The 23,026-nt window shown below is 49.4% G+C and overlaps 2 protein-coding genes across 2 annotated transcripts; one reads left to right on the top strand and one right to left on the bottom strand.

Moving 5' to 3' along the window:
- Nucleotides 1–287: 287 nt before the first annotated feature.
- Nucleotides 288–4,861, top strand: QPRT (quinolinate phosphoribosyltransferase). The gene is given in 6 exon segments (XM_060079210.1): nucleotides 288–303; nucleotides 1,396–1,475; nucleotides 3,261–3,506; nucleotides 3,509–3,856; nucleotides 4,432–4,563; nucleotides 4,643–4,861. Coding segments are annotated over 6 exon segments (1,041 nt in total).
- A 12,220-nt stretch (nucleotides 4,862–17,081) lies between these two features.
- C16H16orf54 (chromosome 16 C16orf54 homolog) lies at nucleotides 17,082–17,756 on the bottom strand. Its single transcript, XM_060079535.1, has one exon. It carries the CDS (start codon nucleotides 17,754–17,756, stop codon nucleotides 17,082–17,084), a length of 675 nt encoding a protein of 224 aa, XP_059935518.1.
- Nucleotides 17,757–23,026: the final 5,270 nt, after the last annotated feature.

Below are 23,026 nucleotides of genomic sequence, written 5' to 3' on the forward strand. Positions count from 1 at the left end.
TCTCTTGCCCAAGATCACTTAGCTAAAAGTGACAGAGGCAGTATTGGAACCCAGGCCGAGTGGCCCCGGAGTCTGGGCTGTGATTCCACAGTGCGGCCTCTCTGCTCAACTATCATCAAACACTTAGTATTAAACTAAACAATATGAAATTGCCAATATTTGACTGTTGACCTATACAAGCAGCACATTTGTCTGGGTCAGCGTGCTAGGCACTTGGGATACAGCAGAAAACTCAGTGGACATTTTGGCCCCAGACAGAAAACACCAGCAGAGGATGACATTGGGGGATGAACAAGGAGCTGGGTGAGCATGTGACCTGATTTAGGGGGTCTGTGAGAGCCCCCGGCTGAGGAAGTGATATCTAAGAGAAGGTCTGAAGTTGAGTGAGAGGTGAAGGGGCAGTTTGGGGTGAGGGTGAGGAAAGGGACTTCTAGGAGAAGGCTCAGCCTTGGAACAGCATAAGTGAAGGCCTGAAAGCTAAGAGAAAGAGCTGCTCTCTCTGTCACCTAGCAATGAAGACCTGGCACAGAGCAGGTGCTTAACAAGGATTTATCCAAAGAATCAATGAAAAATGGAAAGAAGTCAAGAGAGCTGGTGCTAATACAATGAAAGTGAGGCTTTAAGCAGGGGAGTGATCTGCTTAAATTTCTTTTTTTAATGGTTTGATTTTAAAGTCAGGTTTAATGAGGTATAACCACAGACAGTAAAATTCACCCTTTTCTGTGTAAAGCTCTATGAGTCTTGACAAATGCATCAGTGTTATAGCCACCATCACAGACAAGATCTAGACTAGTTCAATCACATCCCAAAACTTGGTGCTGCCCGCTTTGCGGCCAGCCCCTCCGCCCCCCGCTCCCCAGGCAGCCACTGGTCTGTTTTCTGTTGCTATCTTTTTTTTTTTTCCTTTTCCAGAATATAGTCATATAGATGGACACAAATAGCCTGTCACCTTTTGAATCTGGCCTCTTAGAATAATACATTTGAGATGTGTGCCTATTGGGTATATCAGTAATTGGTTCCTTTTTTTTTATTGCCGAGTAGAATTCCATTGTATACATGCATCACAGTTTGTTTATCCAATACTCACCAGTCCAAGGATTCAAATTCACTTTAAAAGCAAACAGTGAACCTAAAAAAAAAAAAAAAGAGTGGATATATGTATATGTATAACTGATTCACTTTGCTGTACACCTGAAACTCACACAACATGTGAATCAACTATACTCCAATAAAAATTAAAAAAAAAAAAAGCAAACATCACGGCACCTGATCTGAATGGAGTGGGGGCCTTTGCATCCATCTCTGCTGTTCGTTCACTGGCCTTTTGCCTGGCGGGACCGTGAACGGTGGAGGCAGGGACTATATTTTTCTCCCTATCACCGACTTTGTTCCCAGCATCTGGCCCACAGCTGGCTCTGAGTGAGAATGAAAGCCACGTGGGGCAGCTGGGCGGGAACTTGGGGAAGGAGGGTCAGGTGCGATAACTGAGGTCTGTGGCTGCTGGTGGGGGACAGGCTCTTGTCTTTGGGGAGGAAGGGCTGGACAAGAAGGGCCCTCCTTCTGAGAGTAGAGCAAGCCAGAATGTCTGGCCTTAACTTCAGCTTGGAGCAAAAGTGGGGGAAACAAAACTAAACTAAATAATCCCCCTTCACATGCTATCGAATTGTCTACCCCTCCCCCGGGCAGCGAAGCCCACCTATGGCACCGCCCACGAGGCTGCAGGTCTTCTCTTGGCCGACAGATGGCGATGTTTCACTGCGCCTGAGCTCGGCCTCTGCGGTCACCCCATTCATTTCAAGAGGCAGCGGCCCATCAACGTGGCACGCCGGCGGGAAGGACCTCAGAGACCACCTTGTCCTTAACACTTATTTTACAGGCAAAGGGCTCACCCACACTCCTGAAGCTCTGTCTCGCAGAGCAGGGGCTCAAACCCAATTTCCCCGTGCTGTTTCCTCCTTATACAACCCCATCTCTAGAGAGGTGACAGTTTTTTGAAACATCAGGTGAAGGAGAGGTTTTCAAGCTAGAGGGCAAAGGTGGAGGAACAGATGGCCATGGCCACAAGGCCTGGCCAGTCTCGCTCTGCTGTCAATATGCTGTGCGACCTCAGCTGACTTGCCTTTCTTCTCTGGTCCTCAGTCTCCACATCTGTAAAAAGCTGAACTTCCAGCTTTAAAATTCTTGGTGCTATAGAGAAGGCAGGGAAGGGAAAGACACACAGCTTACATTCTCCTGAGGGCTTCAGCTAGTAAATAACCGATCCTTCTATGCAAGGCAGACAGAAAGGCAACAGAGTGGCTTTTTTTTTTTTTTTTTTTTTTTTTGCGGTATGCGGGCCTCTCACTGTTGTGGCCTCCCCCGTTGCGGAGCACAGGCTCCGGACGCGCAGGCTCCGGACGCGCAGGCTCAGCGGCCATGGCTCACGGGCCCAGCCGCTCCGCGGCATATGGGATCCTCCCAGACCGGGGCACGAACCCGCATCCCCTGCATCGGCAGGCGGACTCTCAACCACTTGCGCCACCAGGGAGGCCCCAGAGTGGCTTTTTAATTTTATTATTTTTAAAATAAATTTTATTTATTTATGTATATATGTATGTATGTATTGGCTGCGTCGGGTCTTCCTTGCTGCGCGCAGGCTTTCTCTAATTGTGGCGAGCGGGGGCTACTCTTCTTTGTGGTGCGCAGCCTTCTCATTGCGGTGGCTTCTTTTGTTGTGGAGCACGCGTTCTAGGCGCGCAGGCTTCAGTAGTTGTGGTGCACAGGCTCAGTAGTTGTGGTGCACGGGCTTAGTTGCTCCGCGGCATGTGGGATCTTCCCGGACCAGGGCTCAAATCTGTGTCTCCTGCATTGGCAGGCAGATTCTTAACCACTGCACCATCAGGGAAGCCCAGAGTGGCTTTTAGGTGGCTGCATTTCTCTTCCACTGGTGAATAGCTGTTGGTCTAGCACTAGGTTTACCAGATAAAATACAGGGCACTCAGTTAAATTTGAATTTCAGATAACTGACAGATAATTAAGAATAAGTATGTTCTAAATATAGCCTAGAATATATTTATACTAAAAAAACTTTGATGTTTGTCAGAAATTTAAATTTAACTAGATGTCCTGTATTTTTATTTGGTCAATCTGACAAACTTGTTCAGCTCACAAGGCCCACCCAGTGCCTCAGCCCCTCTCCTGGTACCCCCAGGTCTTCACCCTGATTGGCTAGTGCCCAATTCAGCCTGTTAGGTATTTTGACAATCACCCCTGACTACCAGAAAGGCAGCCAAAATGTTAACACTGCTCTCTTTCTTTCCCTCCCAGGCCTGGCGCTCCTGCTGCCCCCTGCCGCTCTGGCCACCTTGGCAGAAAGCTGGCTCCGAGAGGACTGCCCAGGCCTCAACCACATGGCCTTGGTCACGGGGGCAGCCCCCTCACAGGCGGTGCTGTGGGCCAAGTCCCCCGGGGTGCTGGCTGGGAGGCCCTTCCTTGATGCCATCTTTGCCCAAGTCAACTGCCAGGTCTCCTGGTTCCCTCGTCCTGGTTCCTCCCCGAGGGATCAAGGCTGGTGCCTGTGGCCAAGGTGGCCGAGGTCCGGGGCCCTGCCCACTGCCTGCTTCTGGGGGAGCGGGTGGCCCTTAATATGCTGGCCCGCTGCAGTGGGGTTGCCAGTGCTGCCGCTGCTGCTGTGGAGACCGCCAGGGGGACTGGCTGGGCCGGGCACGTGGCAGGCACGAGGAAGACGACGCCAGGCTTCCGGCTGGTGGAGAAGTATGGGCTCCTAGTGGGCGGGGCCGCCTCCCACCGCTACGACTTGGGAGGGCTGGTGATGGTGAAGGACAACCACGTCATGGCAGCCGGTGGTGTGGAAAAGGTGTCTGTCTGTCCAGCTGAGCCCCTGCCCTGGCCCTGCTCCAGCCACCCCGCCAACATTGCCCTTCCCCTTACCAGGGACCCCCAACCACTCCCTGGAAAATAGTGATGGCCTGGGGGTTGGGGCATGCAAGACTCCTTGACCCCTCAGTGGTTCCATCTGTAAAATGAAAAGTTGGACTTGCTTCTTCACCAGCGTTCTTCTGCTGGTCGGTATGATATTCAAGGGAAAAGGATGAACTATTGGGAGCCCAGTGTTGGGCAGGTCACTCTAACTCCCTGGACCTGTTTCCCGTCTGTGAAAATGTTCTTGAAGACCCTTTCCAGTCTTAATATTCTGAGTCAATTGAACTCAGGTCCAAATGCCAAATAGTGCTGAATTTGGCCATTTTCTTAACCCACAAAAGTGGTAATTTCACGTGGTTTCACCTAATATGTGAGAAGCCATTTCGATGCCTGGTTTCCTCATTAACCCCAAGCTCATTTTCCATCTGGAGCCTTTCGAATGCCGGTCCCAGCTCACTTGCCCAGGGCCGGGTGCCACCCGTTCTCACTCTCACCCTTGCCACCTGACAGGCGGTGAGGGGGGCCCGGCAGACCGCCGACTTCTCCCTGAAGGTGGAGGTCGAGTGCAGCAGCCTGCAGGAGGCTGTGGAGGCGGCCGAGGCAGGAGCAGACCTCGTCTTGCTGGACAACTTCAGGCCTGAGGTGAGGCGGCATCTGCTTCCTGGGAAGGGGAAGGGGCTGGGGCGGGGGCTTTCACCTCTCGCTGGCTTGTGTCCCGCAGGAACTGCACCCCACGGCCGCGGCGCTGAAGGCCCGGTTCCCGAACGTGGGCGTGGAGGCGAGCGGGGGCATCACGCTGGACAGCCTCCCTCAGTTCTGTGGGCCCCATATCGATGTTATCTCTTTGGGGATGCTGACCCAGGCTGCCCCGGCCCTCGATTTCTCCCTCAAGCTGTTTGCCGAAGGAGCCACTCCAGTGCCCTACGCCCGCCTCTCCTAAAGCCAAGGAGGCTACACTGGCAGTGGGATAACACGGTTTCATGCGACTCTCACGATTTCACTTCTTTAAGTCCAGTGGCCAACAGAACACTCTTGAGTTAGCCTGGGCTAAAGTCCCAATCTGGCATGTACTGCCTGTGGGACCTCGAAGGACTGACTTCACCTCTGCTCACCTCAGTTTCCTAATCTGTAAAATGGGTCTAGCCAACCTTATGGATTTCTTTGGATGATAATTAATGCAGAGTAAGTGCTTAGTAAATGTTAGAAATTACCATTATTGGGCTTCCCTGGTGGCACAGTGGTTAAGAATCCACCTGCCAACGCAGGGGACACAGGTTTGAGTCCTGGTCCCACATGCCACGGGGCAACTAAGCCTGCGAGCCACAACTTCTGAGCCCACGTGCCACAACTACTGAAGCCTGCGTGCCTAGAGCCCGTGCTCCACAACAATAGAAGCCACTGCAATTAGAAGCCTGTGCACCGCAATGAAGAGTAGCCACTGCTTGCCGCAACTAGAGAAAGCCGTGCACAGCAACAAAGAACCAAAGTATCCAAAAATAAATAAATAAAATAAAGTTATTAAAAAAAAAGAAATTACCATCATTCATCTGTTCTAAGAAGCACTTCTTTTCCCCCACACACTGAAGTCATATTTGGTGTGTGGGAAAATAAGGTGTAATCAAGGGTGTCTAATGGTCACTGTCAGCCAGGCATCAGTTGTCATGTAGCCGTGTGGCCTGTGCCTGTGGCTTGTAGATCCGACATGATAACAATTTATGTGGAAATAAGTCCAAAAGAACTCTTTATATAAAATAGAAATTGTAAGTGATAAGAAAGCACTGGTTTGACAATTTTCTTTTTGAGTAATAGTATGTGTGTTTTACAAACAATGGCAGCTTATATTTGAGGATATGTGACACCCGGTTTGATGTTCAGCTGGAACATTACACTTGGTTGATGCCCATGTTATACTGGTTACTAAGTATTTCACCTCTTGCCTGTGGCTGCTGTTACCACCTTTTTGGTTGGAGGTGAGAAACCTGCTTATTCCTCACTCCTGGGGTCCCAAACAGACTCCATCACGCATCCCTCCCAAAATGAAACCCCCATTGGGTGCTGAAGGCCCTTAAGGATTTGGTTCCATGGGGATACCATTAGTTAGGAGAGGTACAGAGCAGCTGGGGCCAGAGCCAAGGTCAGTTAGGGAGTAAGGGAGGGTGGTGGGGGTCCGTGCTCAGACGTCAAACTTCCTTCCATGTTGAGTCAGGACTCAGAAGTCTAAGCAGTGGATCTAAATCCAGTCCCCCAAATATGCATACACACACACACCCCTGAGGTCTTGCCCACCTGTGTGGCCCCTCCTACCCTCACCTCAAGCCTAGGGTTCGCCTCTCTCTAACCCTTCTGGGTGGATCTGGGAGAAACCAGAGCATGAGGGCTTCCAAGGGTGAAGGTGGTCCCCAAGGTGACTCCTCCTGGAAGGGCTCCAGTCTGGAGCTGCCTCTCCCCTCCCAGAACCTACTCTCTCCTCTGCCCTTTGCCAGGAGGAGAGGAAAATGGGTCTCATCCACAGAGGTTCCTCCTTCAGGGGGAGTCTGGGGGTGCCCGTCTGCCTTGAGGGAGCTATTCTACCCCTTTGCTCCTTTCTCAACCTTGGAGACCAGCGACGGGCCAGGGGCAGATGAGCTACCTCAGATGTGAAAGCTCCAGACCGACCAAGACCTTCACCCTTCAAGCACCAAACATATGGTGAGGAGTTCCCTGGACTCCGTGCTTTCACTGCTGAGGGCCTGGGTTCAATCCCTGGGTGCAGCCAAAAACAAAACAAACAAAAACCCCACAACAACGCTGGGCAGAAGTGGACACTGTGTTTGGTGATGTCCTGAACTGAAGGGGCCATTCTCACAGGACACAGCCCAGAGATGCCACCTGGGGCTGTACCTGTGCTCTGTAATACACACCTCCACCCCGGGGCCCTCCTGTCCTCTCTCCAGGGAAAACATGGACACGCTCAGCTAGGCAGCCTTCCCTGCTCCAGGGAATTTAGATCTCTGAGTCCCAGCTCCTCAGATCTGAAGGGGAATTAACTGAACCTTCAGAGAACTAGGGGCACTTCTGGGTGTCAGGACAGGACAGGGAAGTGGGGATCCAGGAAGAGCAGGGAACTGAAAGGCAAAACCTTTGGGATCCAGGAGGGAATCAGAGCCTAGTAGAGGCAGAAGGGAGATGTGTACCAGGAGTCTCAAACTCAAATGCCTCTAGGACCCAAGCAGATGTGACAGATGGGGGAGGCTAGAATAAGACATAGGGGCCCATGTAGCCAACTGGAGAATGCAGGCTGCACCCACAGCATCCCAATTAAGAAAGGAAAAAGCAAGCTCCCAGGCTGAGTCTCCAGCTCACCCTTGATCACAGAAATGAACCTGCCCTACAGGAAGATCTCAGATTTGCGCCCTGGGTGGGGATTCCCTCACCAGTGGAAAAGAAAATGGATCCTGGGCAGGCAAAAGCAATCTATGCCCTCCTTGCAGGGGATGGATTTCCAGGCAGAGGAGACTGCGTGGGCAAAGGTTCAGAAGTGGGAAATGGCTAGGATTGTTTGGTATAAGATTTGAAGCTGGGATCAGGAGAGGCGAGATGACTAGATGCTGGGCTGGGTCCAGACCACAAAATGGTAGGTCAGAGGACTTGGACCCTGTCCCGAGAACAGTCGGATTGAAGCTGGAAAGTGAGATAAGCATATATGCAGGAAGATCTATTTGCGGGGGCCGGGGTGGCTGCAGGCAGACCAAGAGGAGGCTGATGCAGCCACTCAGAGGGCTTGAATGTGCGTCACGGCAATGGGTTGGCAAGAAGGGAAGGTAGGCAAGGGAAACAGCATCTGCAAAAGCTCAGAGGGCAGATGGAGCCTGATGGGTTCAGTGCAGTGGGAAGAGTTGGGTGTGGCTGTGAGGGTGGGGAGACGGGGGCGGGGAGTGGCAGAAGAGGAATCTCACGTTTCACCTGGTGTCTATCTGGCTACACTGCCTTCTTGCCTGACCCGCCTGGGACTAGGCGTGGACGATTTCCCCAGGCTGCCCCACATGCAGTATAAAGCCCATGCCCATTAGAGCAAATGTGCCCATCAAATCAGGTGCAAATCAGGTCAGCATGTAACGCATCATCACGACCAGCTGGTGGGTGAGAAAGGAACACACATTTGACCAAGGGCTCTTGCTCAGCACGTGTAGGTCTCTTTCTCAGTTAATGCTGGTGAGGGCAGGGATGTTAGTGTCTCCATTTTACTCATGAGGAAACTGAGGCTTTATGAAGTTAAGAATGCTGCTCAGGGTCATAGATCAATAAAATGGTGGAGCAGGATTCAAAAATAAGTATTTATTGAATGTCTAATATGTGCCAGGCGCTATTCTAGACACTGGATATACAACAATGAGTAAACAGTGAAAAAGCCCTGTCCTCATGGAGTTTATATTCTAGTGGGGCTCTGTAGGAGCCTGGGGGTGCGGAGTGGGGAGGGGAGAACAGACAATGAAAAAAATAGCTAAGAATACCATCAAATCCCCTATGGCCACCAGAGGACACTTCAGTCACACCACCTTCCAATCTCCTCTGATTCCATCTTCCTTCCAGGTTCCAAAGATATTAGCCAAGGAAGCTATGAATAGTGTAAAGCATCTGCTCAAGAAGGAAAGCTGAGGAGGGGTGTGCAGCAGTCTCATCTTCCACCCACTTTTCCAGCTTCATCTCCTCATCAGATCCCCATCCAACCGCCCAAGGTATCTCAGTGACTTCAAGGCCCTGTGTACTCCGGAGACGACCAAGACTCATTCACTCACCAACCCATCCACCCCCCACCCTCACCCTCCTGCTAACATTTACCCACCTGCCCACCCCTCTTCTACCTATCCTCTTGCCCACCCACCCCCGCCTTGCATCCACCCATCCCCCTTCCCACCCCTCCACCCACCCACCTACTGGGGTACTCAGTCTAGAGGGTCAGGGAAGACAAGAGGTCAGACCGGGTTGGCAGAGTCAGTGAACTCAATGGGCACGAGCTTTAGTGAGCCAAGGCCAGTGAAAGCTGAAAGCATTTAAAAACGGCAAGACATTATTAGCAAACCACACTATATCTGAAAAAAATTCAACTTTGGACCTTTGAAAAATCCCACTGTGCTATTATGCGGTGTTGACACGTATACTAATTTATCGCTAGCCCTTCAAGACAATACAGTCGGTAAAACTCCATAAATGTTTCAGTACCTCCGTACTTTGTTCTAATCACTTCCTGAGGAACAGAACATTTTGGCAGTTAGTAAGTAACTGCTTTTAAGACCTGCTTTCTGAGGCCCAAAGTAACTCAGCTTGTAAGACCAGACTACAAAGATCTGAAGAGAATCTGATCGTGAAGCTGTGAATAACATCTCGCTGTGCACATCAGATTTACCCCAGATAATGTGGGCTTTCTTTATTCAGGTAGGTAGTGCTCTTTGGATCCCTGGACCTAGTATAGCACACTTAGAAAATGATCAGAGGCAGAGATCCTCACGTATACCTCTAGTTTGGTGGGTCACTGGCTAACCTATTTCTTCTCCCAGCTCTTGAGCTAGAATTTTTTGAAGACTTAGCACCAACTAAGAACCATCCTATAAGTCACTTGCTTCTTGATATTTGGCTGCTTTTTAACCAAAGGAAAGATTCTCTTTTGGAATACTACATCAGTATATAAAGAACAATGCTGGTTTCTTAAAGGCTGGATAAAAATCATGCTTCCCACATTAAAAAAACAAACAATAAAGGCCCCTTAACTGTAATCTCACCAAGAACCAAAAATATCTTATTTTTTGCATGATTTGCTTTGTTTTCTCAGAATATTAGAAGCCAGAAGGGGAATTCATTGAGACTTGGCAGCTTTTTAGGTAAAGGACTGTACTAATGTATTTTTGTATTATTGGTATAGTAATTACCCAAATGCATGGAAGATTTCAAGGGCTAGACTAAGTCTTGCATTTTAAAATTCCAATCTAATTCATTCCAATGGATGAAAAGTCCATCAGGGGAAAGATAGAAGATGCAAAAGAACTGTTTCAGTGACCTATCTGAGGCAGCAATTCAGTGATTCTCTGTGTATGATAATTAAAACAGAACCAAGAAAGGTCCATACATCTTTTCTGACAGGTCACTGATTCTCTCCTGTGTTTTCACTTGTTAATTATTGCTTGCCGGATGTGGTGAATTTCACCTTGCTCAGCACCAGATAGTTTTCTGTGTGGTTTGTTAGGCAGGTCCAAAGCAGTGCTCAGTCTAGTGGATTATTTTCTACTACTAAGCCAAGACTTTCCCAAGTGCACTGCCCAAGGCCTTGTGACATTTTCCAGTCTGGCTGGTGGGAAGAGGCCCTGGCTTTGTGTGAGGCCCTGGGCACTGCTGCCTTAGCCCTTTCACATGGCTCTTCTCTTGGCCTCAGGTGGTTTTCTCACACATGTGTGTTGATCAGTTCTTTGCTGAATAACACGCGAGAGGGACCCTCAGCAGACCTTGGGGTTCTCTCTTCTCTGAGCCCGCAGTTTGGAAACTCTCTCAAGCAGAAAGCTGGACAATCTTAAAAGGACAAGTCCCTTTTCCTTCCTCCTTCCCTCCTTCCCTCCCTCCTGCCCTCTCTCTCTCTTTCTTTTTTATATTTTGGCTGTGCCGCATACCTTGTAGGATCTCAGTTCCCTGACCAGGGATTGGACCCGGGCCATGGCAGTGAAGGTGCCAGATTTCAACCACTAGGCCCCCAGGGAACTCCCTCCTTTGTTTTCCTTTCCCTCTGGGATTTCGTTGTTTTCACGACTGTCTTTCGCTGCTTGGTGTTCAGTGTTTTGAAAACTGTTGTTCCATGTATTTTGTCTGGTTTGGTGGTGGCCATGGAGGTTGTTTCAGGCAGAAGGGTAAACCCAGTCCCTGTTCCTCCACTTGGTGCAAAGGGGAGTCCTGGTGGCGTCCGTGTTCCTTGATGCTCCTCAGGTGGTGCCAGTGTGAGGCACCTCACGGACCTCTTTCTTCTGCCTGAAATGCTTCTCTCCATTGCATAGAGTCTTTCATTATTTCCTCCCCTCCGTTTTCTCTGTTCTCTCTTTCTGGAACTTCTATTAGGTAAATATTGAATGAATCTTAATGTTGCTTACCTGTTTTCCATTTCTTTGTCATTTTCCTCTACCTCCTGAGAGATGTTTAAAAACTTTTTCCTCCCACACCTTCCTTTGATTTAGAAGGAAATTTTTCATTTGGGCAATCAAATTTGCAATTTCCAAATTATATTAGAATTTCCAATTACAAAAGACATTATGATGCACTCACTGCCTTCCTAGAAGCCTCTGCTGGTTTCCTGGTGTATTATCTTATTTATTTGTTTCCTCCAAGGCTGGTTGTCTTGTCTCTTCATCTTAATCCTCTTTTGGTGCCACTGAAAATTAGTAAGAGGAGGCCCACATTGTTCTACTTGGCAGCTGAGTGGTTCTAGTTCCCCAGCAGCCCTGTCCCTGGACAGGCTGCAAGCTCTGTGGGCCCGTGTGTTAATTGATTAAAATGCTTCACTTAGAAGCATCAGAGGGTTTTGTCCCCCTCCCCGCCCCCACCCCAGGTGACATTTGGCAATGCCTGGAAACATCCCTTCACAACTACGGGGAGGCAACTGGCACCTAGTTGCTACAGGCCGGAAATGCTGCTAAATATCCCACAATGTACAGGAACGCAAAGAATTATCTGGCTCAAATGTCAACAGTGTGAAGGTGGGGAAAACCCTGATTTAAGATCATCTGAGAGCAGGTCCCACCTCCAACCACCAAAGGCCAACACAAAGAGGGACCCTCCACACCCACTTCAGGGGCCTTCCCAGGCACTTGTTCAAGTTTGTTTTTTTGTTTTTTGGGGTTTTTTAATATTTATTTATTTATTTTGGCTGCGCCAGGTCTTAGTTGCGGCACGCAGGATCTTCCTTGTGGTATGCAGGCTCATGGTTGCAGCATGCGGACTCTTAGTTGCAGCATGCAGGATTTAGTGTCCCGACCAGGGATTGAACCCAGGCCCCCTGCACTGGGAGTGCGGAATCCTACGCATTGGATCACCAGGAAAATCCCTCAAGTTTGTTTAGAAGAGATCTCCGACCAGTGTTTCCTGAGCCACATGTGGCCCACAAGCTTGTTTCTTTGGATTTTATAGGTTGATAGATTCATATACATATATATAAAGTGGTCTTAACGTTTTGGTTGATTTTACCTAAAAACCCAAATTTCTAGCTTCTGCTGGAAAATCAGAAGCATGGACATGATTGGTGGAGCCGAGTGGCAGCTGCCCTTACAGACAGGTGTGAAGTCTTTTCTCACCTCTGTCCCCTGGTCCACATCACTCTTCACCTATATCTCTGACTTGGCCTATTTCTGCATGTGAATTCATGACCCCTGTAGTTGTTTGTTTTTTTGGGGGGGGTGTCGTGTTTTAATACTGGGGTAAATACTGACTCTGTAATCAAGGATGACTATGGAGATGTTCTGAGATAATCTTTTTTTAAAAAAATAAGTTTACTTATTTATTTATTTTTGGCTGCATTGGGTCTTCGTTGCTGTGCACGAGCTTTGTCTAGTTGTGATGAGCGGGGGCTTCTCTTCATTGTGGTACAGGGGCTTCTCATGTGGTGGCTTCTCTTGTTGCAGAGCACGGGTAAACGGGCTTCAGTGTAGCACACGGGCTCTAGCACGCAGGCTCTGTAGTTGTGGTGCTTAGATGCTCCGCAGCATGTGGGATCTTCCCAGACCAGGGCTTGAACCCATGTCCCCTGCATTGGCAGGCGGATTCTTAACCACTGTGCCACCGGGGAACTCCCTGAGATAATCTTTTAGTTAATCATCTTGTTTTCTCTCCCACTGGTACTATTACTTTAGAATAACGGCAGGATGTCTGTAGGAGGACCATATCTGCCACAGTCAGAGGCAGGGACTTGGGGATCATCAGGGAGGCCAGGAGCTGAAGGTATGGGTGTCACTGGGACTGCCCAGGAAGACTGTGTCGAGGGAAAGCAAAAGCTGAAGAAGGCAGAGAGCAAAAGAATCAGAGAAGATGGCAGACAGAGGGAAGGGAAATCAGATGTACGTGGAGTCCCAGAAGCCAAGGGAAGAGAACATCTCAAAAAGGGAATCAGGACTTCCCTGGTTGTCCAGTGGTTAAAACTCTGTGCTTCCACTGCAGGGGCCGTGGGTTCAATCCCTGGTCGGGAACTAAGATCCCACATGCTGCATGGTGTGGCCAAAAAGTTAAAAAAAAAAAAAAAAAAAAGAATCAAAACGTCTAATGCTGCCCACAGGAGGCTGAGCAGTATCCTTTGATTAAAATGTGTAGGTCATGATTTGGGGGAAAGCAGTTTCTAGAGAGTGCTGGAAGTGTATAGAAGCCTGTGGCAGGTTGCAGAGTGATGGGAAGATGAGAAAATGTAGACTGCTAGGACAGACAGCTCTTTCCAGAAGTTTGGCTGCAAAGATTTGAACTTGGTTATAGAGGAAATCATCTGTTTTTTTGTGATATTTTGAATGGTATAACCTGACAAGCACATCCCTGCTGTGAAACATCTAGAAATGCTACATAAAATCAAGCAAACATCCTTTACAAAGCGCAGCTGGGTTTCAAGAAACTAAGGGGAATCCCTGGAGCCACACAGGAAGAGGAAATTGAAAACCAAAGCTAGAGGAGCTCATGAGCAGTTGTAGATCTTAGCAAAATGAAGGGTTTGGGTTTTATATCCACCAAGATTTTGGAGGCCTTACCTGGGGCATTGAAAACTGAGACCCTAATATACAGCTCAGCCCCTTAAAGGGTGACACCCTCAGTGGAAAAGCAGACTAGGAAAAAAAAATCTTTCCATCAGCTCATAAAGCACAAAAGAACCTCGTGGGTCTCACCCTGAGATCTAGAGGCAATAGAAAGTCTCCCCTGAGAATTCATAACCAAAGGTGTGCCCTCATGTGTAAATTTGGGGTTCAAATTTACACCATTTGCATAGTCTTGGAAGCCCAAATAAAATGAACAAATAATGTGGTCCAGGGTTGGTTATTCCCCTGAAGCATCCTTGGCAGAAGCAAACACAGAAGCTCGCTAGGGAGACACCCTGGAACTAGTCACCTGGATTCCCACTAAGGCCCTGTTGAAGCTGAGTTCACAGCCCCAACTTAGAAAACATAAGAGGAAGCCATCCGTCATGAAGGAGAGTGAGCAGACACCCTAGAACTTGGAACTCCAGAATTATTGAGTAAAGGACCATACAGGAAGTGCGTTTCATTTTATTTTATTTTTAAAATTTTTACAAATTTATTTATTTACTTACTTATTTTTGGCTGTGTTGGGTCTTCATTGCTGTGTGCAGGCTTTCTCTAGCTCTGGCGAGCGGGGGCTGCTCTTCGTTGCGGCGCACGGGCTTCTTATTGTGGTGACTTCTCTTGTTGCAGAGCATGGGCTGTAGATATGCGGGCTTCAGTAGTTGTGGTACGTGGGCTCAGTAGTTGTGGTTCACGGGCTCTAGAGCTCAGGCTCAGTAGTTGTGGTGCACAGGCTTCATTGCTCCACGGCATGTGGGATCTTCCCGGACCAGGGATCGAACCCATGTCCCCTGCATTGGCAGGCGGATTCTTAACCACTGCTCCACCAGGGAAGCCCAGGAAGTGCATTTTAAACGCCAAAAAGCATAAAGGAAGAACTCAACATGAGAAAGTGATAAGATGGTGTGTGTTTTTTGTTTTTAATTTTTGGCCGCACCCCAAGGCATGTGGGATCTTAGTTCCCCAGCCAGGGATTGAACCCACGCCCGCTGCAGTGGAAGCATGGAGTCTTAACCACTGGACCACCAGGGAAGTTCCAGTAAGATAGTGTTCAAAATGAAGAGGAGATGTTTAAAATAAAGAGGAGAAAGGGTAAAACAAATGTATCTATGAATCCGTCTACTTATTCATTCATTCTCCTTTCTTTGGGCTCCTGCTGTGTTTTAGATACTGTTCTGGGTCTGGGGATATAAAGGTGACTTTGGGGACAGCAAGCTGGACTTTGCCTCAGGGAGATCACATTCATCCATGCATCGGTGTAGGTATCCATCTTTCATTTTATTGTATCCTTAGATGTCACAGCTAGAAAATTCCCAATAGAGCATCTGTTCAACTTTCAAACTCTCTTGTTGTAAAGAGAAAGAATGTGAGGCGCAGTAGTACAAAAAGTACTTTTCTCCAAGAGTGAGTGATAGAACCAGATTGAGAACTGGGGCCTTGTCCCTGGTGTCCCTTCCCCACCATCCTGCCTCCGCTGAGCCCTTGGCATGCAGGCCTCTAAGCTCTGAGCGTGGTATCTCAGTTCTGTGTCCCTGAGGGACTGTTCATGCTTCCTGGGCAGAGTCCCCACAACCCAGTCCTGTCAGCTGATGGTGAGAACGAGCAGTGACATAGTTACCTGGCTTGTGAGTGACAGAGGTGGGACAGCAGCCCTGATCTTGTATCAGTTATGTCTTCCTGTCTTATCTCACCTCCCTCCACCCCCACCCCTGCCACTAGAGAGACTGAGATCTCCCTGAGGGCGGGGCCAGGTCTGATTCCTCCCTCCTCAGGGCCTGGCTCAGGGAAGATGCTGGGAACACAGGCTGAATGAGTGCAGCTGGGGGTGGGGGGGTGGATGTCCCTCAGCCAGGGGGCTTCTAAACCCCTGGCTGCTCGTCCAACTCCTGGCATCCAAGGGGTGAGAAGGGAGGTCCAGGCCCAGGTGCTCCCCGGCCCTCTGAGCAGGAAGAGCAGAGTGTTGGCCTCTGCCTGACAGCATTTTCGGGGTGTGGGTGAACTTGGTGGCGGGGGTGGGTGGTGGATTCCTGGCCAGCATTAAGTAGCACAGGATGGCTGCTCCCCATGCAGGGCTCTCATGCATCACAGCACTTCTCAGGGGTGGTCTCAGGGAGGCACCAGAATGTCTAACACTTTCCTAATACTTGCTGAGCCTTTTGACAAAGAGAGAGCAGATCTCTGGGTCAATGCCTCCACCAGGAAACAATGTCTACTTAGAACTATATACCTTTGTTTACACTGTATTTATTTCCATGTTTTACCTTCTATTTCTGACAAGTGATATTTGGTTTTCCATTTACATACAGAAGTGATACAAAACAGATTCCTTGTAAAATGAATTTATTAAGCAAATAGTAAACCAATTTAAAGAAAAATATAAAGTACAGGTGGTAACTGACATGGCAAAATCCTAACGTTCAGGACTGAGGTTCGAGAAGTCAGAGCCCAGGGAATGGAAACTCCTTCGCCTCCCCCCAACACCTGGCTCTGCGCCCAGAGGGGAGGTCAGCTGATACAGATATAGGGGCTCCATTTTTGCGGGGTGGAGCCTCATAAGTAAGCCTGTCTTGGGGCAACTCTGTCTCTCTGGACAGTGCACTCCAAGAAGCTGGGAGGGAAGACGGCCAGGGGCCACGTTCTGGGAGAATGTTCCTTTCCACACTGGATCAAACTCAGATCTCCTTGGCTTGGGCTTCCCTCACCGTGGAAGGGTAAGATCCAGAGGGCTGAGATGCGGCGGTCTCAAGAGGACATGCTGCCCGCTGGCCTTTTGCGACTCTGGGTCCCAGGTGCAGGCAAGAGATGGCCTCTTGTTGCGAGGTGGGGGTCAAAGCCACAGTTTATATGTAATAAGATGCTCTTTTGCCTGATCTTGACCTCTCTGTATGTGTTTTTCTGGAGGGATGATGTGGCTCTGGGAAGCTGAATTCCTGTCATCTCCTGCTAGCACGGCTGACACTTGTCATCACCACACTCTGTTCTTCAGCATCCTTGGGACCCTCACTCCAATGTCGGCATCTTAGGTACACACTGAAGGAGGGTGGAAGCCGCTGTGTTGATGCTATTTCCTGTCTTCTGGTACCTTGAGTTCTTAATCTGGAATGTGATCTTGGCAGTTTCTGGCCCAGAGTTGGCCCCAACTCCAGTTCTCTAAGCCACCGCCCTGGGCAGCTAAGAAAAGGCACCTCTGAGCTTGCCCCACAGCGCAGGCTCTGTCCACACCCAGGTTGCCCAGGCCCAGATCCAGGGGAGCCGAAATCCAGAAGTAAAAGGCCTGGGAGGGGCATTCTTTCCCGGGGCCTCAGGGTCTTAGGATCCCTCTGAGGTTGGGCCTCCCCCAGGGGTCTCTGGGAGGCCAGTCCTCCAGGCCCTGGGGATTCAGAAACTCACGCTGGTCCGGGCTTCACGCCTCCAGAAAGCTGAGATCTGCTCCAGGGTGACCCGAGGCTGGAGGCCCCACTCAGGATCAGGGCTTCCTGGCCGCAGCCTCCGGGCCTGGGGGCTCCCTGGATATGCACTGGCCTCTGGCCTCTGTTCAGGCTCAGCCCAGCTCACCAGGCCTGGGGTGTGGGGCCTCTCCTCCCAGACCTGGGGCCTCCAGAAGGTGCTACGGGTTGGGGCATTTGGTGGGGTCTGGGGGACCAAGGAGCTGGGAGGGGAGTATGGGGCTGAAGGGGCAGGTGGGGCTGTCACTCGTGCCTCCAAGGCACCCCCCTGGGTGGGCGGGTCTGGGGCCCGGTCCATCAGCAGGGGGACCGCGGAGCCGTACCAATCCTCGGAGCGCTCTCGGGGGGTGCCCGTGGGCTCAATCCACAGCTCTCCTCCCGGGCGCCAGACCAGGGTGGGTGCGCAGATGCTGGGGTCTGGGCGGAGGGAGCGGCGGAACAGGCGTTCGGCCAACACGGCTGTGGTCAGGAGGAAGACAGCAGCCAGGGCGGCCAGGGCCAGCATGATGGGGACACAGGGCCCGCAGGGCAGCGGGGGCCATGAGGAAGCCTCTGATGCAGGGGGCCCCTCCATGTGCCCAGAGGGCTGCTCTGGGGTCGGAGGCATCTGGAGAGACGGGGTCAGGAGAGGAAGCACATGAGACAGGGTTGGCATGATCAGGAGAGAGAGGGGCCAGGGGAGCAGGGCTCAGCAACATTTGGCTGGAGAAACAGACCCAGGCAGACAGAGGAGCCTGGAGGACCCAGAAACGGCGGGAAGGAGCCAGATGGCCAGAGAGATGGGGCCCACCTCAGTCTGCAGCCAGGACCTCCTGTTCAGAATCCCCAGGCCCTTTCTGGAAGCTGCATTTTCCTCCCAGACTCCAGGGTGCCTCAGACAAAACTGAACTCAAACTCAAAGAACCCAAGGACTTCTTTCCTCCTGTCTCAGCCCGCTCATGTCTTGCTTGGAAGAAGTGCTGGGTGAGGAAATGAAAGCCTCCGTCCCAGCTCTGCCCCTGCGTGTGGGCCCCGCTCCCGGCCACCTCCGCGGCGCCCTGAGTGCTCCTTTGCCCTCACAACTCTCCTTGGAGTTGGTCTTGTTCTCTGCAGTCTCCCCTGAGTTTGCTGTTGTGCCAGGTCTCAGGTGCCACCTCTGCACCTGTCCCCGCCTCTCTGGCTTTGCCCAGTCTCTGCCTGACTCTGGCTGTCCCCCAGGTCCCCCACCTGCAGGGGCCTCCTGCATTCCTCACCTCACCTCAGTCAGTCTCTGGGCTCCTGGCTCGCCCTCAGAGCCGCTCTTCCCTGTGCGAGCCAAGGGTGCAGGGCAGCTGCCTCAGATGAGGGCGGAAGGGAGGGCACCACCTGTTGCTGGGCAACTGTGCCCTGGATCTCCCAGCCCCTGCAGAGTGTTTCCAAGGCAACCTGGGGGGATGTGGTCACTGCGGTGGGGAGGCGTTTCCTGGTGAGAGGTGGGGCCGGAATGGGCAGTGGTTCTGTTGAACTCAGTGTCACCCCACAGTCAGGCCCCAGGCCCCAGAACAATTACCTGGAAGCCAAGAGAGAGAGACAGAGCCCATCCAGACCACCAAGGTGGCTCGCTCTACCTGCTCGCAGGTGGCTGCTGTGTCCCTGCCCTGCCCACTGGGCCCCGCCAAACCCACTCCTGCTATCTGTCCCCACACACCTTCCTGCTTGCCCACCTTCTCCATGCATTTCACAAACATATATCTTCTTGTCCTCAGACCATTTAGCCCCAATTTTGGTTGGAAACTATCTGTGAGGTGAGGCTCAGGTAGCAAAAATGTCAGGCCTCTGGGAAGGATCCAGGCTAAAAAATATGCTGAGGCCTCTCTCCAAGACCACGAACATTTGTCATCTCGGCTCCTTTCTCCTGGTGCTTAGTGTTGAGGAGAACATCACCAGCTCCTGGACTGGGAGCCTTTCAGAGACTGTCTAGAATCGACTCACTCACTGACAGATGGCAGGTAAGCCCTAAATAAGGGAGGTGTTGTGTTCTAAGTCACACACCTCATGTATATAGGAGGATGGGGGGAGCATAGATATAAATTCCTTCTCTGGCAAACAACGTGTACACAACAGAACTCTTCCTACGTATTCAGATTTTGTTTTGCAAAATGACAGCCATTTAATGTGAAAGGCTACAAAAAATATGTTGAAATGTTAGTGTCTTACCAAAGAAGGTCACAAAGGCAGCCTGACTCAGATTGCTCTGTCCTTGTGGTTTGGAGGGAAGGGCCAGAAGGAGTACAAAGTGTGGCAGGGGTAGGAGTAGGTGGAAAGGAGAGTCCCAAGGCTCTGGCCTTAATATGCATCACCCACCGAGATTAGAATTTGATGAGATTATAAGCCTTAAAATAAAACCCGAGCTTAATACCACTGAACTGGATATGTACGAGTGGTTAAGATGGTAATTTTTGTGTGATATGTATTCATGACAATAAAAAGTTTTCTTTTTAAAAGAAATTCCAAATAAATAAAACCTGAAAATTGTTATGTACGTTCTCTTGTAATTAGTCTTTCTTTAAAAAAAATTAAAGCTCTAGAACAGTAAACATAATTCAAAACCACAGGGCTGGGCTTCCCAGGTGGCGCAGTGGTTGAGAGTCCACCTGCTGATGCAGGGGACACGGGTTCGTGCCCCGGTCCGGGAAGATCCCACATGCCGCGGAGTGGCTGGGCCTGTGAGCCATGGCCGCTGAGCCTGCGCGTCCTGAGCCTGTGCTCCACAACGGGAGAGGCCACAACAATGAGAGGCCCGTGTACCGCAAAAAAAAAAAAAAAAAAAAAAAAAAAAAAAAACCCACAGGGCTTCCCTGGTGGCACAGTGGTAAGAATCCACCTGCCAATGCAGGGGACACAGGTTCCAGCCCTGGTCCGGGAAGATCCCACATGCCGCGGAGCAACGATGCCCGTGCACCAGAACTACTGAGCCTGCGCTCTAGAGCCCGTGTGCTACAACTACTGAGCCCGCGTTCCACAGCTACTGAGCCTGCGCACCTAGAGCCTGTGCTCCGCAACAAGAGAAGCCACCGCAATGACAAAGAGAAGCCCCCGCTTGCCACAACTAGAGGAAGCCTGCGCATAGCAACAAAGACCCAATGCAGCCAAAAATAAGTAAATTAAATCAACTAAAAAAAAAACACCAAAAACAAACAAACCAGAAAGACTAGGTATGATTTTTTGTTGTTGTTGTTCCTAAGGTATCAAACTGGCTGTTTTGATTCTTAACTGTTTTTCATCACTTACAAAAAGGCTTAAAAATTTTTAACTGGTTCCTCAAGAAATTAAACATAGAATTACCATATGTCCAGCAATTATATGTCTACATATGTGCAAAAGAATTGAAAGCAGAGACACAAACAGATATTTTCACACTAATGTTTATAGCAGAGTTATTCACAAAAGCCAAAAGGTGGAAACAACTCAAATGAACTCAAACGTCCATTGATGGATGAATGTATAAACAAAATGTTTATATTATATATAAAATATTGTTTATATCATAATTATTCAGGCCTAAAAAGGAAGGAACTTCTGAAACATGCTACAACATGGATGAACCTTGAAAACGTTATGTCAAGTGAAATAAGCCAGACACAAAAGGACAAATACTGTAGGATTCCACTCATATGAGGTCCCTGGAGTGGTCAGGCTCCGAGAAACAGAAAGTAGAATGGTGGTTGCCAGGAGCTGGGGGGAGGGGAATGGGGAGTTCGTGTTTAATGGGTCTAGAATTTCAGTTTGAGGACTTCCCTGACGGCCCAGAAGTTAAGGCTCCTCACTCCCAATGCATGGGGCACGGGCACAATCCCCGGTCGGGGAACTAAGATCCTGCCTGCCACATGGTGCCGCCAAAAAAATAAATAAATAAATAAATAAATAAAATAAATAAATATATATATATATATATATATATATATATATATATATATATATATATATATATATATATAGAATTTCAGTTTGAGGAGATGAAAAAGTTCTGGAGATGGAGGATGGTGATAGTTGCACAACAATGTGAATGCACTTAATGCTACTGCACTGTACACTTAAAAATTGTTAAAATGGAGGGATTCCCTGGGGGTCCAGTGGTTAGGACTCGGTGCTTCCACTGCAGGGGGTACAGGTTCAATTCCTGGTCAGGGAACTAAGATCCCATAAGCTGTGCAGTATGGTCAAAAAATTGAAAAATAAATAGGTAATAAAATAAAAATTGTTAAAATGGTAAAATTTATGGTATATATATTTTACCACCATGAAAAGTTTAAATCATAGTATAGAAAATTGAAACATAAAGAGGAAAATGATTCCTTATAATTTATTCACTCCCAAATAAACCTGCATTTTTTTTTACAGTCTTCTGCAGGGTAGGGAGCAAAACCCAGGTATTCTGACCCCTAGCTTCCTCCCCCTCCACCATGCAAGAATTTCTGAAAAAAGGAATCAGGAAGTTACTCAAGGAGTGTGTGTAAAAGGGAAGTCTCTGGTCAGAAGTCTGGAGGACAGGCCTTTGTGCGGGTGTCTTCTGGTTGACGGGGTGCTCCTGGATCCAAGTGTTCTGGAATGAGCCTGGCTGTGCTTGGAACCAGTTAAATTTTTTTTTTTCCTTAAAGCTCTTCCACTTTAATCTCCTTTAGGATTTTCTTTGAACTCCATATGCATTTTATTTCCCCCCACCCTTTATTTTCTTTTTTGGCACACCTCACGCGACATGCGGGATCTTTAGTTCCCCAGCCAGGAATCAAACCCGTAACCCCTGCAGTGGCAGCACGGAGTCTTAACCATTGGACCGCCAGGGAAGTCTTATTTTTATTTTTTAATTGAAATACAGTTGGTTTACAATGTTGTGTTGTAAAACTCTATTTCTCATACACTGTGCAGCTGGCCCATGGGCTGCTGTGTGCAGAGTTCTGCCCTTGGTGCTCTTCACTCCTAAGTGTATGTGGTGGTTTTTTAATATTTATTTATTTATTTAGGCTGCGCTGGGTCTTAGTTGCAGCATTTGGGATCTAGTTCCCCGACCAGGGATCAAACCCGGGCCCCTGCACTGGGAGCGCAGGATCTTACCCACTGGACCACCAGGGAAGTCCTTATGTGGTGGTTTTAAAACATGTCTCCAAATTCCTTTTCACTCCTCCTGTCAAAGGGAGAATCTCATCCCCTGCCTCGTGAATATGGGCTGGCCATTGTCACTCACTTCTTTTTTTTTTTTTTTTTTTAATTTTATGTACTTATTTTTTGGCTGCATTGGGTCATCATTGCGGTGCCCGGGCTTCTCACTGCAGTGGCTTCTCTCGTTGCAGAGCACGGGTTCTAGGCACGAGGGCTTCAATAGCTGTGGCTCGCAGACTCTAGTTGTGGTGCACGGGCTTAGTTGCTCCACAGCATGTGGGATCTTCCCGGACCAGAGATGGAACACACGTCCCTTGCATTGGCAGGTGGATTCTTAACCACTGCGCCACCAGGGAAGTCCCATGACTCACTTCTAATGACTAGAATTCAGCAGAAGTGACAGTATGGCTGCCATGGCTAGGTTAAAAAATAGGGAGAGTGCTGTTCCCACCTGGCTTGGGCTCATTCTCACTCTACTCATCCTTGAAACCCAGTCACCATGTGTGAGGAAGCCTAAGACACAAGTAGGTGCCCTGGTTAAAGTCCCAGCAAGGGTCCCAACTGACAGCCAACATCAACTCTCTGACCCGTAAGCAAGCTCCTTTCCAGATGACTCCAGTCCCAGGTTTCCAGCCACGTCAGCAGATGCCGAGTTATCCCCACTCAGCCCTGGCCAACATGCAGATTCATGAGAAAAAAAAATATTGCTGTCTTAGGCCACTAAGTTCGAGGGTGGTTTGTAGCAGAGAAATAGATAATCTG

Source organism: Mesoplodon densirostris, chromosome 16 (assembly GCF_025265405.1).
Source record: "Mesoplodon densirostris isolate mMesDen1 chromosome 16, mMesDen1 primary haplotype, whole genome shotgun sequence".
Lineage (NCBI taxonomy): Eukaryota > Metazoa > Chordata > Mammalia > Artiodactyla > Ziphiidae > Mesoplodon > Mesoplodon densirostris.